The sequence below is a fragment of the Onychostoma macrolepis genome, chromosome 14 (genome assembly GCF_012432095.1).
Source record: "Onychostoma macrolepis isolate SWU-2019 chromosome 14, ASM1243209v1, whole genome shotgun sequence".
Classification (NCBI taxonomy): domain Eukaryota; kingdom Metazoa; phylum Chordata; class Actinopteri; order Cypriniformes; family Cyprinidae; genus Onychostoma; species Onychostoma macrolepis.
The window spans coordinates 25,308,443-25,328,082 of NC_081168.1; the positions used below are offsets into that span (position 1 = coordinate 25,308,443).

The window sequence follows — 19,640 nt, forward strand, 5'->3', positions numbered from 1 at the left end:
AATATGAGTATGCAATATATTATAGATAATAGTTGATTAAAGCAAGCTTTTGGTTGATATTGCTCTCTTTAGATCAGATTTTAGATATTAGATTCATGTAAAACAGAGTACAGATATTTCAATAGACAGACTGAGCTAAATGCTTATTTGAGAAACTACTACCATCTCACCATCATAAACATTGGTCTTTCTTCTAGCCTGACCATCCCAGTCCAGTTCCTCTCGAGGTGGCTTTGACAGTCATGGCCAATCAAGATCCCCGCTGTCACCATATCATAGAGCTGCTGGGCTGGACTTGGTTTGGTTTGATTATCAGCAAATGGGCATTTGCTTTTTAATGTTACTTTTCAATAACCTTATGCTACCTGTTATGAAGTATGTTTGTGTAATTTGTATAATTTCTAATTGTGTTTCAGGTCCTGTAGGTCGTGGTGAAGAGGGTCAGTCTTGTGGGGCTGGAAGGCCTCGGTTGCGTCTGGCATCTTGGCTTAAGACTCTCGTATTACCCGTTTATGTTTATCACCTTCAATGCTAATTTAAATAATAAACACACCAGGAAAGTAACATCTTAGATCGTAACCAACATTCTTTTTGAACTTTTCTAGGACATTCTCTGCTTTCTACTGACCCTCCTTGCAGGCACCTCCCTATTTACAGCTTCACAATGTCCCCTGGGGTCCCGAATGCCAACCCCCCCCAGCTCTAATCTAAAGTATACCGTCACCCTATAAGCCCAGGGTGGCACGTAAAGCCAGATACACATGTAACCAGCACCCATATAGGTTTATATCCGATTTCAGTGACATCACACTGACAAGCGTGTTAGCATTCGGAGTGTCTCTAACTCCAGTATGGTGAAGGTAAGTCAGACAGGACACTCACACTCTTGAGTTTTCTCAACACTGACCATAATGAAGATTAATTGTGAAGCCTTGCTTGACGAGTCTATTCTAAGTTCCTCTCACAAATGATTTACAGCCATGCCACTCCCTTGTATCTTCACTATTAGCTTTTTTTTATTATACTATATAATATATTAAGAGAAAATGATTTTGTCTCATTTCATTTGCACAGCGATATAGTCAGTCATGTCTGGCAACTGACAAATATGTATTCAGTATCACTGGAATATAATATATACTTAAAAATATGTTGAATGCAGAAAAATATCATTTTAAAGAATGTGTATAAGTAAACCGTTGCGGGTTCCCATTGACTTCCATAGAATTGTTTTCACATACATGCTAACATGCAAGTTGGTAAAGTATGCATCAAGAAAATCGGAGTAAACAGACAATATTTCAAAAGCTTTAGTTTATTGCAGTGTCATCCATGAACCACAAAATGTCTTATAAAATAAAATAGTAAGCATTAAACAAATAGATAGCTAAGAAATTCATTGTGTAATTTCCAAACAACAGGGCCAAATCATTTCTTGTAAACCTTTATTTTGGGGAGGAAAAAAAAAAAAATAATAATACACACTGCTAAGATCAATATATATATTGGTACATATTAATGACCAGTAGTTCTGCAGAACTGGAAATGTTGATTCTTGAATGACATTCCACAAAGCCAGTCTAACGCTTGTTGTCAGTGAAATATTACCTAAATGGCATATTACAAAAAAAGCAAAGAACATGTTTTCATCAAAAAGACAAAAAAAAAAAAAAGGAACTTAAAACTAAAAATAAAAAACTTTGGTCTAGTTCCCTTCCATGTTCTTATCCATCTCTCCTGAAAAAGTTGGTGGGAATCTTTTAAATCAATTTAATTACCGTTGACCCCCCATCTTAACTAAAAGCTCTCCTTCATCGAAGAGCACAAAATAAATGTTCTCTAAGAAGGAAACCCAGTGCTCATTTTTTTTTTTTTTTTCACAGAAATCATGAAGAAACCTTGTTGAAGGCCTTTTAAATGATTAATGTCAGCTTATTTCACCAACTCTCTGAACAGTCCAACAAATTCTAAACGCTGAGAAAAAGAACAGACTTTTTAAATACAGAGAAAAGGATTGTAAAACTAAACAACGCTTTTGTAACACTGATGAAGCAGCATCTTCATCCTACCAAAACGCTGAGACGTTTCATTATAAACAGCTTGTTTTGCGAGCACACTGGCCTCATCCAAATCTCACCCACCCCGAGACCCAATCTCTCTGTGACTTCACCATCAGTTCAACAACTAAGAGCGGCCTAGTTTAGGCTCATGGGCTTTTAATGTTCCCACAGCATCCTTCACGGCATGGTAGATGATGTTCTTCACCTGTGAACGATGGAAATACAACATTATACCAGAATAAAGTGCTTGACAAGCATTTATGCTCACAGCTCACCAAAAATGATTGAAATTTAGTTACATCAGGTTTGCAATGACATATAGAAGTACCTGTAGCTTGTCTTCATGGTTAGTGTGAGTGGTGGAAAGGTGGCGGAACTCCTGCGTCAGTCTAAAACAGTGCTTCACATGCTCAGGAGAAACAAAGTCCTCTGCGACCTTGATACAGCTGTACAGGTTGTGCACCTGGGAAAACCAAGATGAGAAAATGAGTATTTGTGTGTCAAGCAGGGGTGTGCATTATGTATTGTCTACTATAATATCTTAATTGTTGTTTTAACAATGTGTCACTTTGCAAAAAACAAATAAAAACATGCTTTGAGTGTTCACACTTTCAATCAAGCCCATTAAAATGCCCCTGTGCGAGTTTTAGTCTTATATTTGTATATGATACAATTAAGCAATATTATGAGCAAATGCTGTCTTTCCAAATTTCTGCACGACTGCAAATGTGATACTGATTTTATACAAGTTTAATAAGATGTTAGTATTGTCAATTACAAGTTTCTGAATTTGAATGAATTGGTAAAATGAATGACTCATTGACTCATTTATTAAGGCAGTGACTTGCTGCTACCAACTGGCAGTTTTAGTCTCATCTTATAAAAATAATTATTCAATTGTAAATGCAGTGTAAATATATCAAAATAATGCTTTAGATGGAGCTTATGCACCTCTTATGCAGTGAAAAATGGATTGTGTTTATATTTATTTTATTTGATTGGTATCAGCCTAATATAGTGTCTTACTATTCTAATTGAATTCATTGATTAAATGTAAGAATTTAACCTAAAAAAAGAGGTGCATAATCTATTAAGATTAGAAAAAAGTCCTTAAAGGTGAAAATGCCCTAGAAATCAAATATATAATGTGTTCCAGCTCAAAAATAAACTGGGCTAAATACCGTCTAATTATTGTTATCCACAAAATCCAAGAGTTATTATTGAGGTATTATTTTTCTGTGTATATTCAACACCCCTAGTGTCAAGTACATCATTTTGAACTGAACTCTGATGGTGGACATCATCTAAATAACCAACCTGATGTGGCGCTCCAGCTGGGATAAACACGGCATCTCCCAAAAACTGCACAATGGACCAGCCCTGAACGCCATACTCCTCGTACAGCCTGCGGCGCAGCGTCTGGTCCAGGTACCAGCTCTGGTCATGGATAGGATCATGGTCTGGTGGGTTCTCCTGACCTTGTTCCTCTCCAACCTGCAATTAATAGGTGAATTGAAATTTAGACGTTCATAGCGTTTTACAACATAGAAAGTAGAGAACGCTGCCCAAATCTGAAACGTTGTCAAATGTTGTTTGGAAACACATGAGTGTCTTTATTTGGGATAAACTATTGCTTAAAGCAATAACAGTCAAAGTCATCCTTTCACCTTTCGCAGGAGCTCGCGGATCTTCTCTGCGTCTTTGGCGGCGTAGATGTGCCAGAGAGCTCCAGGTTTCTCCTTTGCTTCATAGACTCTTCTCTTAGTCATGTCATCCACATCTCCCTCTTCAATGGTCTGCATCACCTCTACAGTAATAACAGGTCGGTCAGTAAACACACACAAATCATAACTTGCGTAAATGTCTTTATCTTTTTCATTAAACCGTGAACTAGAGCTGAACTACAGATATTGATTGTTAGAGCCTCTTTTGTTTCTACACAGGGTTTCCAAGCATTGCGCAACTACACTATGACCATCAAAACAGAGTTGATATTTAATATTTTAAAGTTTAATAACTGATTATAATTACTAAGCAATAGGGCTGTCAAAATGAATGTTCATTCAAAACATTTAACACTGCTGTTAACACTATTAATTTGTCTGAGAGTTTCATTCTGGTATTTTCAACCACATGCTGCCACTGTCTGCTGAAGATGCCAGCAAGCCCAAACACAAAATGATTGACGAGCAGAAAGCATTTCTGAATTTTTTAAACAAGTTCTGCCAGTCTCCTGACACTTTTCCTGCTGTTTAGGACTGTCACAGACACACATGTGATCAATCTCAGTGATATCGGTCAGACATGACATTTTATGAGTGGCATTGCAAGAAATAATAATTTATAGGACATTCAGTTACTCACTCACGTGCAAAACACACTTAAACATCGAGCAACAGAGAAGGTTACACAAGATTAAAGGGATAGTTCACCCAAAAATGAAAATTCTGTCATTAATTACTCACCCTCATGTCGTTCCAAACCTTTAAGACCTTCGTTCATCTTCGGAACTCAAAGATGTTTTGGATGAATTCCGAGATCTCTCTGACCCTCCCATAGACAGCAAGGACCCTTACACGATCAAAGAGATCGTTAAAATAATCTATATGACATCAGGGGTTCAACCGAAATTTTACGAAGCTACGAGAATTGTTTACATATGTGATACTCTCCAAAATGGCGCTATAGGATGACGCAGAGGAGACAAAATGTTGAATAAAGTCGTTATTTTTGTTTTCTTTGCGAACAAAAAGTATTCTTGTAGCTTCGTAAAATTACGGTTGAACCCCTGATGAGCTCTCAGAGTTCATCAAAAATATCTTCATTTGAGTTCCGAAGATGAACGAAGGTCTTACGGGTTTGGAACGACATGAGGGTGAGTAATTAATGACAGCATTTAAATTTGTGTGTGAACTATCCCTTTAAGTCCACATAATGTGGTAAAATTGTTGCATTCATTTTTGCAGATTATACCAATAATTTTGCAACGTGTGGTACTGCCAATCTACTAAGCACAAATAATGTTTTGACTTTTTGTCTTAAGAAAGAACTGAACAACAAGAAATTTGAGATTATTTGCAGTGATATATTTGAATCTATTGACAGCCCTACTAATCAAGCAAGCAACGGAGCAAAGAGGCTGAATAAGGGAGAAGGCAAGGATCAATCCTGCAGGGTTTGCTCAGGAGTTGTAAAGAGAATATACATCAAAAAGGTAATAAATCACAATAAACTGCTCAAATATCCCAACACATTTTTGCATGGGGAAAAAAAAATGACCGCACAGATTCCTGGAACAAAAAAAAAAAGGTGACAAATTCCATTTTATGTTTTTTTTTTACATTTAAAAGGAGGAATGACAGGATATGAAGGCCCATCACCAACCACTGAAGAGCATGGAAATAAAAAATAGCTTCCCTATAGCAAATAAGAACTATTTAAAGGGGTCATGACAAACGTTAACCTAAAGTTGAACTTCAAATGTTCAACAAATTAGTCTGATTGTGAAAGAACCGTTCAGTTTAAATTATGAACTAGATTAACCAGTTAACCAAAACTAACTAGCACAACAGGGTGATCCGTTCGATCCAGTTGCAGTGGTTCTTAAGTTAACAGCTCACTGGAAGGTCTGGGTCTGTTCCTGAGATGAAAGCTATCATACAGCTTCAGAAGACTTGGAATTTAGCGCACAAGGCCGTGACAAACTAAGCCAATGTTGGGCCATCATTGAGTATCAGTCAGCCCAGTTTTGTGGCATCTTCTGCAACTTTAGCATTAGTCGGACGCCCGTCGGCAGCTTTTTGACCAGTTGAGCATGTTTAATCGGTGGCGAAGCCCATCAGTGAGAGAAACACCGTTTCAGCTTAGTGAACCAGTGTACAAGAAGAAAAGCAAAAGAAAAACTGAAGATGCTCTTCATTTTTCATCCTCATCCCATGTGTGATGATTTTCACTGAATGTGTCTGGTGTACAAATGGAATAGTAAACAGGTGAGCTTTGTTTTCCAGTGTGTATATGCGCAGTCCTAACTCTTCCAGTTTGTAGGGCTGTCAAATAAAGTCGAATTTAGAAAATTCATTGAATTTAACCAAAGTCCACATTTCGAATTTTAGGTGTGCATTAAGGCAGCCTTCTCAGTGGCACACGAGATGTGACGACAATGTAAGTGCCGTTGCATTTCAATGTTTTTGTTAGCTTATCCAGTTGAACCCACTAGATGTGGCGCTGCTGAGTTGTTCATTCAAAATATTGCACAAAAAGAGAACATCTTGTTTACATCAAAACTGAAACCAAGCCGTTCACACAAAATGCATATTTTGCACATTTTCTAGAGGGACACCTATCACCGTTGCAGTCACATGTTTAGTAAGCTATGTAAAATTAAATCCAAGCTCAACTTAAAAAAAAAAACGTCTCAAGACTTTATGGCGGGTTTCTTTCCCATCCCACTGAATCTCATGTTTTTAAATGAAAAAAGTACTGTGTGATTGGCTTTCGGCCCTTATATTAAATTATGCATACATATATGATGCCATTTTGTTTATAGTTGTTTAAGCAACTTAAATGTATTTAGTTTATAAACATTATGCACTTTTTCCACAGATAGTCATGTTATTTTATTGCTTTGAATAAACGTGCATTAGCAATATTTTGCTTGATGCACCCTCTTGTGGCCTAAAGAGAAAAGCCAAAAGATTTTTTCACCCTAACTGAAATTATGCCTTTTAAATTTGAATTTAATTCGAACATTGATAATATTTAAGTACAAAATTTGAATTTAGTTTTTCAGCCGTTTTGACAGCCCTACCAGTTTCGTCTTAAAACAAACGCATGAAACTTTTATTTGAAAAGAACCAAAGAACTTGTGATTATATGACCCCTTTAAAATAACTCGATCATAAAATCATCTGAAGGGGCATCAACACAGTGAGATGTAACAAAAAAACACTATGGTCACTATGTTTTGGTGTCCTGGAAAACTCTGAATGGAGTTTACAAACTGGTGCACAAATTGGTATTTTATAATGAACCATCAACATAAATAATATCCCATTTAATGTAAAGAGTAATAAGAAATGGGTTAAAGCAATGGGAGTGAAGAACAAGAGAGCGAGAAAAGTGGGAGGGCATGCCTAAGGTGAGACAAATGAAAAAAAATGCACAGACCTTTGAATCCAGCGAGGTCTGCTTCTGTAAATGAGAAATGGTGCCACAATCAAAAGTAGCAAGACCCCAAGATCACAGGCCGTCCTAAAGGCCTTAACTGCGTCCAACTCACTGGCCTGTGAGAGGTTCGGACACTATAAGGCTGTAGCTAGATTTTTGGTAAAGCTTATGATTTTTTTTTTTTTTACACTATGAGAAACCTCAGTCAGAGCAGACACCATAGTTAATTGACACCAATGAAAATGCAGCTGTAAGGGAAAGACATTCAATGTGTCATACTGATCAACCTTTAACTGTGCATCATCAAATTAAATACGGCTTCTGCACTTACTAAGGTCTATAGGGTGCCATGTTGGCCTGTAAGAAACTACTTCTTGAGGGAGGCTTGCAATCATTATTCAATTATTTATTTGGGGGGTCTGAATACTTTTGCAAGGCACTTTCTATTTTTTTGTTCTATTTTAATGCCAGTTTCCTATCAAAAGATTTCATCTATGGGTGTAATCTCTATCATTCAGACATTAAATAATTAGCTTACACTTACAGGGATAGTTCACCCAAAAATGTAATCATTTACTCAGCCTCATGTTGATCCAAATCTGTATGACTTCTGGATTCAGAAAACCAAGAGGGTGAGTAAATGACAGAATTTCATTTTTGGGTGAACTATCCCTTTAAGGACAGGAAGTGTTTTCAGGGAAATTTGAAAGCTTGTGAAGACACTGTGGATTTTTACATTTCCATTGAAACCAATATAAACAATAATATGTGTCATACAGTATTTACTATTTACCTTAAGTTTTTTGTTTGTTTGTTTTTTTTAAAGAAAAACAGACTGCAAAAAATGTTGTCAAGACCAAAATTTTATATATGTTACAAATGAACAAAAGAAAACTGCAGCCATATCTATGAACAGAAACAATAGCTTAATTATATTTGCTATAAAAATCAACAAGAAATGTTGTAAACAATAGCTAAATGCTTACTTTTTTCATGGTCGCTGTCTCCTTCTGGGATGCCCACATACACCATTACGTTGACTGCATCGGAAACATCCAGATGCAGGTTAGTGGTACCGACCCTCCTGTCTTCTGTAGAGATTAGACCTGGGAGGGACAAGGCAAAGGGAAGAGGTTAAAGAGCTGTCAGTGCATTCCTCATAAGCAGTGGCGAGGATGTTGAATGCAGATCTCTTACCATACGCATTGTACATTTTAGGACCCAGATCTGGCCGAACAAAGAAGTTTGGAAGACGAGAGGCCAAGTTGAGACGGCCATCTCTCTTTGTGTACTCTGGCAGAGGAAGGTTCTCCATGAGATCATCAAACCTGCAAACAGGAGAACATAAGTAAGCTAATTCAAAAAAACTGGCTGCTCCCAAGCGAGGATGCCATAAGTAGTGGTCGACTGATATGTTTCCAAGGCCAATATATAGGCTGATATTTGGCATTTTTTAAATTATCAGCATCGGACAATAATTTTTTTTTCTGTTTGGCCAATATGTGGAAACTTATCTTGTCAGTGCACAGGACTTTTATTTTGACAACGCTGAATGCACAGAGCTCCCACTGTCCATCTTCATTATTTTCCAGTTTGTTTGTTTGTTTGTTTGTGTTTAACGCCATTCCAGCTTCTGTGGCTATTTTCAAGGCGAGAAATATTATGGCTGAATTATATCATTTTTTTTTTATTTTTGCTAAAAACTATATTCGACTTAACTCTGTTAAAAATCTCTTCAAAAGAGTTAACTGAATAAAAAAAGTCCTCAAAGAGTTCAAATCAGCACAATCTAATAAAACATGCTTAATGGATAAAGAGATTACATTATTTTACTGGTCTTTGTAAACCAGTTCTAATAAATTATTACACCGAGCTTTTAAACAAAATTGGTTAAGAATATGAAAAATGTATTATAGCATTGGCTTTACTATTGTCAGTGATAAAGACAAACAGTGTAACGCTTCCTCATCTACTATCAGCATGCAGCAAATATGCATTTCATTTAAACAAGTCTGAGAAAAATATTTACTTCCACTAATCTTGCTGTTCTATATCCAGTTTACTTCTATGCTGTATTCATGTAATATTCATTGTGTAATGCATGTAATATTACAGCTAAGTAGTGTTATATACACACGCGATTCGTCTTCGATTATGAAAGCGATATTGCCTAGCTTGTCAGTGAACTACGGCTGTGTGTATTAACTGCCGCTCCATCTGAAAGCAGGTGAAGGCAATTTACTGCTAATCACGAAACCGGCTTTACTGACGAGATGAGCATGATAATCGAATATGATTAATTGCACAGCCCTAGTGGTATCGTTTCAGTAGTTATATCGCGAGACTAGTCAGGTATTGTATCGAAGTCAAAGTTTTGGTATCGCGACAACACTAGCGCCAACTCATAGAAGCGTTTCTTTATTTGTGAAAAATACTATAATAGAATTTCAGAAAGAAGATGGCATCTAAATAATTGCCTTTTTATCAAGTTCATTTTTTTCATATTTATTCATTTTTAAACGACAATCTAGAAAATATTATGTAAAATAAATATTAATTTAATTTTCAGCAATTGTTATATGTGTTTTTACTATCCTTAAATTAAACCGTGCGCGCTATATATATATATATATATATATATATATATATATGGCTTCTTACTGCCCAACGGCCACCATACACTCCAAGATATCGGCATCAGCAATAAAAAAAATTATTGGTGGACCACCAGGTACAGCACCAAATAACATGTCAGCAAACCTACCGAGTGGGCATCATGTCTCTGAAATCTTCTCCAGGGGGCCAGTCTTTAAGTTTTAGTACCATAGGTTGGCCATCTCCACCCTGCAACCGCTCTAGAGAACAGAGGAGAACATAATAGACCACCAGTGTAAGTGGTTTCATAGTTCATGACGATTAATAATCAAATCAACAATACAAAGATCCAGGCTTGCTCAGATGTTAAAGTGTCTGTACTCACTGGAAATGACCTGGAAGCCATCCCAGAATTCTCGGACTTTGACATCAGAAATGATGGCGCAGTTCCTACAGTTGACCAGGTCCACATCCTGGTCTCCAAACTCTTCACTGAAGGACTCTGGCCTCCATAATTTTTCCTTAAGCTTTTTGTGTATGCCTGAGACCAGCACAGGCTAAACAAGAAAAAGTTATTAGCATCAGCAGAATGAAACTGATCAAATAAATGTGCATCCATTCGATCTTCAGTGCTCACCTGTCCTTGTTTCCAGCACTCTCTGAAGATCTTCCAGTTGTTGCTGTTGCTGGGGTCCTGCAGGCAGAGCAAGCGGCCATCACACAGCCAGGAGTGCGAAGTGTGGGGGTCTAATACACTGAGACCCATCAAGCCCTCTCTGCGAGGAGCAGTTCCCGACTCGCTGCTTTCTGCTGACCCCGACGCACGTCGACCCTCTGCCTTCTTCGTCTCCACCACTGATGCAATGATATGATCCAGGAAGTTAGGAAGACCTCCCTTCATTTTATCACCCTGCTTAGGAGAGAAAGAACAAAAATATATAAATAAAACCATATTAAGTAGGGATGCACCGATACTGAGCTCCTGTACTCGTACTCGTTAAAATGCCCCGATACCAAGCGCCGATACCTCACAGCATGTGATAAGTGTCATATTCAGACAAAGAAACAGGACAACATGCAGCAGAATGGAGTTATTAGAGATTAAGGATGTCTACTAAGCAGATGTATGCAATGAATAATGTTAAACATTCAGTATTAATGCCTTTATAGCTGCTGTGCACGAGCTGAAAAGCAAAAGTGCTGAGTGGATTGAGCGGGCGCCGGTGCAGATGCGCGAGCTTGTCAAGTGAATATACTTTTCTCACAGACATCACTGGAACATTTGTAGTTCGGTCGGATATGTCAAAAACAAGCAAGCAAAACAATGCACAAGTTAATTAACGGTAGGGAGGGAGAGAGAGATCACACTTCTGTGATCTTTGTTGATGTTCGCTCACATAGCATGCATCACTTGGATTAAAACTAAATCGTAAATATAAGACAATTTATAGGGGCATTCACTATAAAATAAATAATTTATTTTCAACCTTAAACATACACGACTTTCTGGCGAAAGTGAAACTAGCAGCCTGTGTGAAATGCGCTAGGCTGTACTGTCCCTCTCATTCTGCACCAGTACAAATACTGCGCGCGTTGTGCATGTTTCTGCATTAGAAAGAAAAGCAATGACAAACGCGACTTCTATTTCTGAAAATATCACAGTTAGGAGATTTATAACGAGTGGTTCCCTGCATTATTACAGCAAAACGCGTGATTTTAGCAGCTCTAATGCAATTGAATTAAAGATGATGTACCATAGAGCAAAAAAAAAAAAAAAAAAGAACAGTGAGAGTAACAAAAACTTGTAAAATACATTTTAATGTGCATAATTAAGTGTGAAAATAACCGAAGGATATACAGTCAAACCAAAAATTATTCAGAGACCAAATATAATTTGATATTTTTTACTAGTGGGTGCAGGACACTATAGTTCATTTATGTAAGTGAGGATAGCAAAATAAAGTAAACTGTGACATATTATATCCAAAGATTCTTCATACAGTGGACTACCAATAAAATGTATACAAATTCGGAACCAAAAATTATTCAGACTAAGTCTGGGAAAAAAAAAAAAAAAACCTGAAGTTCAGGTTTGCATGAACCTGGCTGACAGCATGCCCAGGAGACTACAGGCTGTCATTAAGGCTAAGGGTTGCCTGACAAAGTATTGATAGTTGTGTAAATATTGTCATACTAACAGCTGTCTGAATAATTTTGTTTGATTGTAATCTATCACATACCTTTCTATCAAAGTTATCTGATATTATCGAGCTGAATTTGTTCTGACACAGTTTAACTCTGAGTTCTTGTCATATTTTACTACCATAAACTATAGCGAATAAACTGTGATAATGTGAGAAATGTTGAAGGTGTCTGAATAAATTTTGGTTTGACTGTATCTATTTGATAAATTAAGTTAACCAACTAACATTATACATACTCTTTTGGTTTCTATACCCAATATTTAAAAAATTTACAAATGCAATGAAAATATCGGTATCAGCACTCGGTATCGACAAGTACCAAAAATAAAAGTATCGGTATCGGGTGAGTACTGGAAAAAGTGGTATCGGTGCATCCCTAATATTAAGAACATTTATTTTCTTATTTCTAAAAGTAAATTAATACTTTAATTCTGCAAGGGCGCATTAAATTGATTAAAATTGGTAATAAAGACATTTATAATCTTCCAATTAAAATAAATGTTCTTTTTAACCATCTATTTATAAGAAGAATCCTGAAAGTGTATAATGGAAGCAGCACAACTGTTTTCAACACTGATAATAATAAGAAATGTTTCTCAAAGCATAAAGATAAAGCACAGTCACGTACACCAGCAGTGGAGAACACTGAAGGGAAAGGAACGCCTCCCTCGGTGGGACCCTGCGGGAGCTTCCCAGGTCCAGAGTTCAGCAGATCCCGGAGGCTAGTGCCCTCTGCTTTGGGTTGGGAAGGGCCAGCGCCCAGCAGCAGACTATTGAAGAGCTTGGGACTGGACCCTGAGGGTTTGGAAAGGGTGCCGAAGGAGTCCAGACCAAATGGAACACGCGAGTCACGACCCATCACGGAGCGCAGAGACTCTGAGAAAAAAAACAAGAGGAAGAGCCTGAGCACATTGTGTCTGCCAAGAGCCCTTGTAAAGATTTACCAAATTCAAGGTTTACCAGAAAACGTTATGCATAATGGTTCTAAAGCATTGTTATGGGAACAAAATTTAGTCACAAGTTTGTTCTTACAGGGCTGCAGACAACAAGGGGAAAAACAATGCCAAAGGCAAATGTTTCTAATGCCATTATATAATCATGCGCAGTTATGATGGCAAGATAAATAAAATCAAACTATATGCTGTTTTACTGCAAATTCGTGTTACTTTTTATTAAAATAGATATCTTTAAATTTCTTTTCAAATGCATTGTTTTGTTTTTTTTAACCTGGTTTATGCATTCTTGGTATTATGTTCTTTTATTATTAAAATTGCATATCTTTTGTTATGCATTCCATGTATAATTTTTTTTTAATATTAACTATAAAATGGGTTTCACGTTACATTAATTATATTTCTTCTCATCTGTTTCTCTGAAGAACTTTGTGCTTTGTTCTATATGAATGTTCTACAAATAAAGTTATTTATTATTATTATTATTGCAGTTTATTATAATAATAAACCATAATTATAAATATAATAATAAACATATCAAATAATATATACAATAGGACTGTCAAATAAAAATGTGAATTTCAAGAATATTTGTCGAAATTAAATAAAAATCCACATTTGAAAGCAAACATGTTGAATTCGAATTTTAGGTGTGCGTCAGGCAACCTTATCAGTGGCACACAAGATGCGATGATGAGCTGTGTTGTTCATTCAAAATATTGCGGAAACAGAGAACATCTATGTGGAGAAGATCTTGTTTACGGCAAAACCGAAACCAAGCTGTTTCACACAGAACGCATATTTATCGCATATGTCGCAATATTTTGCACGATTCACCCTCTTGTGGCCTCAAGAGAGAAGCCAAAAACTTTTTCCCCCCTAACTGAAATTATGCCTTTTAAATTTGAATATTGCTAATGTTTGAATACAAAATTCAAATTTAGCTTTTCAGCCATTCTGACAGCCCTAATATACCATATAAAAATAATACATATAACAGTCCATGATCACTTTGGTCAAATGTGGGCTAAATTCAAGGTGCTGAAGCAAAACCAGTTGAGAACAACTGTTATTAAGCACCTCCACATGTGGCATCCTCTAACTGTTCACCGCTCTAAACTTAGTCTCACCTTTGGGCTCCTTTTGTGTGGCCAGGTCAGCCAGCCAGTGAAGGGCTGAGGAACTGCCCTTGCCATCTTTAGCAGCTGGTGTCGGGGCAGGAGCAGGGCTAGAAGTGCTGCTGTTTGTCCCACTGAAGCCTGACGTTGTGTCAGCACTGCCCGCCTCTTCAACAGGCTCTGTTTTGACTACTGCACCTGCTGCTGGTTCCCCGTTCGGACGGGTTGTGGCTGAAGTGGCAGTGGCTCCGTTCCCCACACTGTTAGCCGCACCCGACTGCACCAAACATGAGACACAAGATGAGAAAAGACAAAAAAAAACATCTAAGAGCATTACAGATGTAATTTACTTTCAGTTCAAATGTTTTGGAGATATCTTGCCTGTGAAAGGCCATTTGGAGCACTGGGCCGCACCAAGGGTTTGTTATGTCGACTAGTGCAGGGGCAGTTCGCTTTGATCCCCCATTTACCTCTGGCAGCGTGTACCATGTCACCTATGCTGTACAAGGCTAAAGGGATACAAGGAGATGATAGTTACTGAGCTCCAGTTACTGCGATTTCATATATTTTTAACAGGGATAAATGCACTAACCTGTGCCAGGTATAATTTGAGTGGGCATGAGGTTCTGTGGTTCGTGTGGCTGGCCTTTAGCACACTTCAGCCATGAGAATACCTCTTCTTCTGGACTCTCGTCTACAGTAAGAGCAGAAGTGAGAGTCAGAGACATGCTGTAATGAACGTACATGACACAAGACAGTGCTCTTGTATCAAATAGGATTATAGCTTCACGAATGTGGCTGATCCTTTGTCATATCTACCTTCAGGTGGCCTGTTCTTGCGTAGCCGGTAGCAGTCGAGACAAACGCCGAAGCCACATTTGCGACACACCCAGTGGATGTTGAATAGCGTTGTTTCACACACGTCGCACATTTCTCTCACTCCCCTCACAGCTCGCTTCCATGCCACTTTTTCTGCAAAATCGTAGAGATTTTATTTATATGTCCTTATTAGAGTTTTGAAATAGTCTCTAGCTTTTTAGTATACATTTATAATACAAAACAAGTTTTTTTTTTCAGTTAATAATTTTTTTTTTTTTACTGCACGCTTTTGTTTTTAGTAACAGTTTTAACAATAACCACCTTGCTTTATATTAGTCCTGAAGTGTTCACTCTAAAATAAGTAACACTGAGGTCCTGAAAGGTGCTACATAAATAAAAAAATATTATAATTATTACTGTTTAATATACGATTTTATACATTCCTTACTGATAAGATAACGTATGTAACAGTGTTTTTCTCCTTCACATTGAGCTTCATTCATAAAACATAAGTAGAATGTGAAATTCATTGAAAAAGCATTCATTTTAATGTTACATCTCACCTGAACTTCTATGAATTATTCACTTAAAATTATTCTGCTTACATTTCATGAATGAGGTCTTTAACATTACACTGATTATGGAAGCTACATCCATTCAGATACTAAGCAATTAATTCAGTTTCATTCAGAATGATTAGCATGGTATATATTACAGAAATTGATATAAATTATATAAACTAAATTAAAATGTATACAAAATTAGACAAAAATAAAACAAACCTAATTAAAATATGCTAAAACATCTAGAAATGTTTCATTTTAGTGTATCACCTCTTTTTCTTTGACAAAAAAAAAAAAAAAAAAAAAAAGGGTTCCAGCAGTCTTGGGAAAGTCATGAAAAATTAATAAAAACATAAAACTCCAAGTTCATTTTTATAAAGAATATACATAGTAATGTTAAGTACTAAAACATTTCATGTGGTAGAAATCTTTTTTAAAATGTGAAAAAAAAAAAAAAAAATTATATATATACACATTTTTTATTTTATTAGAAGAGTATAAATATGTAAATTTACCTGACTCTTCTAATATATATATATATATATATATATAAAAAGAGGGAAACTTGAACATTTAGCTCTTAAAATCTTCTAGAATACTTTATTAACTGAAAACTATTTTAGTTGCTATTTTACTTGAAGTTTACAGAAATTAAGAGTGTCCATAAAACTAGATGGACTGGTGCAAATAGTGTGTGCAAAACATTTTGGCATTATGTGATACTTTTTTTGAATTTATTCAGATTATAAAGTTTTTGTGAACAAGCTGCAATCAGTTTTGATAAACAAACAGTTAACTTACGATGGGGCTCTACCATCATCATGGCCTCTTTCTCTGACATGACCAGTTGGCAAAACTGGTCACCCACGTTTGCTAAAATATATTTGGACGTGTCCAGGTCAAGTCCTTCCTGTACTGTGAGGGAGGGGAGCCAAAGCCCCATTGCCATGCTGTCACTCTGCTGTGGGCTCAGAAAGCCTTCCACACGAAGGACTCCCTTCTTAGTGAAAGCCAGCCTGTTACAACACAAGTCAAGGTGTCAGTCTCATACCCTAGCCAAGAGTTAAGCTAGTCATACCTGTAGTTGTCTGAATCATATTTACCTGCGGAAGTGGAAGAATCGACAGGCCACGTTTGGGTCGTCATCATCCTCGTCCTCGCGGGATTTCCTGTAGCGCTCCAGACGGCACTCACGGCATTTGTGCAGGTGGGGCGCCACATTAATGCAGGAGCCGTCTTGCAGAAAGGACTCTCCGGACTGCTTCAAGCGCCGAACCTTATTCTGGTCCTTCAACACGGACTGCCCCGCTACATAAATCACACAAAACAACTAAATCAGATGACTGCGAATGCTGGCTAATCTATCAATATGAACTACAGATTGGTGGTCGACCGATGTGGATTTTTTTTAATGGCATTGCTGACACTTTAGAGAGCAGGTGGACAGAACTTTTAAACAAAGACAGAAAACTAATGAACAGGGCGCTGCAGGAATGACATTTTTGTAGGCCAAACCTTGAAAAATTGTCTGCGACTTCTCTTATAAAACAGCATTTTTCCTGTAATGTTTAATGGTAACGCTGAAGTCATGTGATCGTGGTGTAGCAAGCTAATAGTGTACGTTTAGATTTTTGCTTCTGGTGATTGTATTTAGGCTTAAACATTTGTTGGTTCAGTTTAGGGATTACATAATGAAAGAGTTTTTGGTTCAGATTTGATTTAATTCATTTTAAAGTAGTAACAAAGCTTTCTAAAGATATATTTATCTTGTCTGTGAGGCAAGTATTCACTGAGTTTCGGTTCATTTCTGTAAAGCACTCCTGCTCAAGACAGCAGAAAGCGCATCCGGTTTGTTTTCTTTATTTTACAAAAGCACAATGTTTTGTTGACATTGTGAGTGCACACAAATAAAAGTAGACCCTTCCAAATGATGTATTACTCTTACCTTTATGAGTAAAAATTATGACATATTTTAAGTTTCCACTGTTAAGAAAAAATGCAAGTGAGCGCACTGGCACCTCCATGTCCTGCAAAGCGCGCTTCAGCTTCCACTCTCCGCACAAACGATTGGATATATGCCTGATAGCACACATTTATCTAGGTCAAACGTTTAAACTAACATTGTGATATGCCTGAAGTGTTTTATATCTGTAGATTTTATTTTAGGCAAGTCGTGATTATTTGAGAAGGCTAAACAGATCAAACATAGGCTATGATCAACTCACTGTCTCCCACTGGCCACTTGGTTGTTACTTTACAAAACAAAAACTTTACACTGCGTTCCAAATTATTATACAAGTGATATATCAGTAGGATTTCGGTACAATAAAGAGTCAGATTTTTGTTTGTGTTGTTTTTCACATCTTTTTAGTTAACTGGTATCAATCTCAGACAGGTTTGTTCAATAGTTTGGCAGTTCTTCTTAGGTAAATGGATGTTTGATAGAAATAATGTTGAGACAGAAGTAATATTCCAAAGAAACTTGTAAATTTGCGTCAGGAAAATGCATTCAGTTTGGGTGTCGCCAAGTGGCTATTTTTGGTATAGCGCCTAAAGATCTCAAGGAACCTCAATTTTTTTAAAAACAACTTTACATTTGTAGCATAACTTATTTAGACATATGACTTTAATTTTACAGCAAAATTAGATTAGATTATATTTATTTTATATAAAATACATAATTTTCGTAAACTTTAACTTCTATAACTTACTTATACTTTCATGTTTTGAAATATCTTTTGTTTTTTTTCCTTTTGAAATGGAGAAAAGAAAAATTCTGGATTCAGTATAAAGAAACTCACACAGGTTTAGACTGACATGAGGGTGAGTACTAACTCATGAAGTACACAGCATGCAGTTGTCAAGCACGTTACCTTTGAAGGGTTTGCTCCGCGGCCGGCTCTTAGCTGCAGGCTGGGTCTTGTTCTTATCCTCACCAGCTGCAGGAACCCCAGCTTTCTGGCTCTGGCCAGGGTTGTCCTCCGCCTCGCTCAAATCAGACAGGTCACTGTTGCTACTGGACTCTGAATCCCTTTTAGTGGACTGACTGCGTTCCTCCAAAGAAAACTTGGTTTGGTCGAAAGGCGTAGCGACACCTTGGCCTTCGGTGCTGACGCGGGTTCCCGGGCTGCTGTCTGAACCTTCTTTGTTTGGTTTGGACGTCTGTTCCTGGGCAGCTGGAGTGAACGATGAAGTGGTCGTGAGAGCAGGAGCAGCGAATTGAGGGGCTAATATTCCCTTAGGAGGTTCTGCCATGGTGAACAGGTTTGGTTTGGCATCACCACCAGGAGGATCTTGACTAAGTAGACCAGAGCTGCCTGAAGGTGAAACAGCAGACGCGGACAGCGGAGATGATGACTTTGGAGTTGACAATGCACTAAAAGGGCTGTGCGAAACAGCTCCACCATAAGCGAGAAATGGATTTGTTTCCTTGGTGGCCTGTAGGAAAAGGTTCGTGAGTTTCTGAAACCTTGTTGCCAGCAAGCAGACCAAAACCACTGACTGGGCTCGAGCTGTTAACATTTCTGGCATTGCCAAGCCCACTGGTTCCTAATCCCAAAGAGGGCTTCAGCGCCTCCGCAGAGCTTGCAGCTTGACCTACGGCTGAGGGAAACGCGGCTGGGAGTTTGCTTTGCGCCTCCCCCACCGCTCCAAAAGGCTTGTTCATTAGGATCCCATTGCCTGCAGGCTTGATATCAGGCACTTTTGGCTGCTCTTTCACTGGTGCCAGGCCACTAGCAGGCGCTGAACCAAACAGTCCAGCGGATGCAGAAGCCACAACCGCCTTTTTGAACCCCTCGGAGGGAGCGGCAGGCTTGAACAGGCTGGGCGGCTCCTTGTTCAGGCACTCGGACAAGGACGTGAAGGCCTTTGACTGGCCTTGCGTGATGCTCTGGTTCTGAGACATGATTTGGAAGAACAGGTTCTGTGAGGGATCACAGTCCTGCCTCTGTGACTCCTTCGCAGCTCCAAAAGGAAAGCCAAAAGGCTTGTCCTCCTGGGAAGAACCATTGGCCTGTGTGGGAACATCCCCAAACACTGCCTCACTCGACTGTTTACCAAATCCTGCAGCAGCTAGAGCAGGGGTCTTGAGGGTCTGAAATACAAATAAGCCAAATAAATGACGGTCAAAGAGTAATAAGTGGGCCCACAAAAGAAAAAA

At 37.9% G+C, this 19,640-nt stretch overlaps 1 protein-coding gene across 1 annotated transcript in view; it reads right to left on the minus strand.

Annotated features, from left to right (window-relative positions):
- Nucleotides 1-1,297: 1,297 nt before the first annotated feature.
- The window catches only part of kdm3b (lysine (K)-specific demethylase 3B), a 29,910-nt gene continuing 11,567 nt past the window's right edge, over nucleotides 1,298-19,640 (minus strand). The window contains 19 exon segments of the mRNA XM_058797301.1: nucleotides 1,298-2,265; nucleotides 2,389-2,523; nucleotides 3,378-3,554; nucleotides 3,728-3,867; nucleotides 7,227-7,250; nucleotides 8,213-8,332; nucleotides 8,424-8,554; nucleotides 9,991-10,081; nucleotides 10,207-10,378; nucleotides 10,459-10,734; nucleotides 12,654-12,901; nucleotides 14,109-14,373; nucleotides 14,478-14,605; nucleotides 14,689-14,790; nucleotides 14,916-15,068; nucleotides 16,280-16,494; nucleotides 16,582-16,786; nucleotides 18,352-18,932; nucleotides 18,934-19,574. Coding sequence (XP_058653284.1) covers nucleotides 2,185-2,265; nucleotides 2,389-2,523; nucleotides 3,378-3,554; nucleotides 3,728-3,867; nucleotides 7,227-7,250; nucleotides 8,213-8,332; nucleotides 8,424-8,554; nucleotides 9,991-10,081; nucleotides 10,207-10,378; nucleotides 10,459-10,734; nucleotides 12,654-12,901; nucleotides 14,109-14,373; nucleotides 14,478-14,605; nucleotides 14,689-14,790; nucleotides 14,916-15,068; nucleotides 16,280-16,494; nucleotides 16,582-16,786; nucleotides 18,352-18,932; nucleotides 18,934-19,574 — 3,885 coding nt within the window. The 3' untranslated portion in view covers nucleotides 1,298-2,184.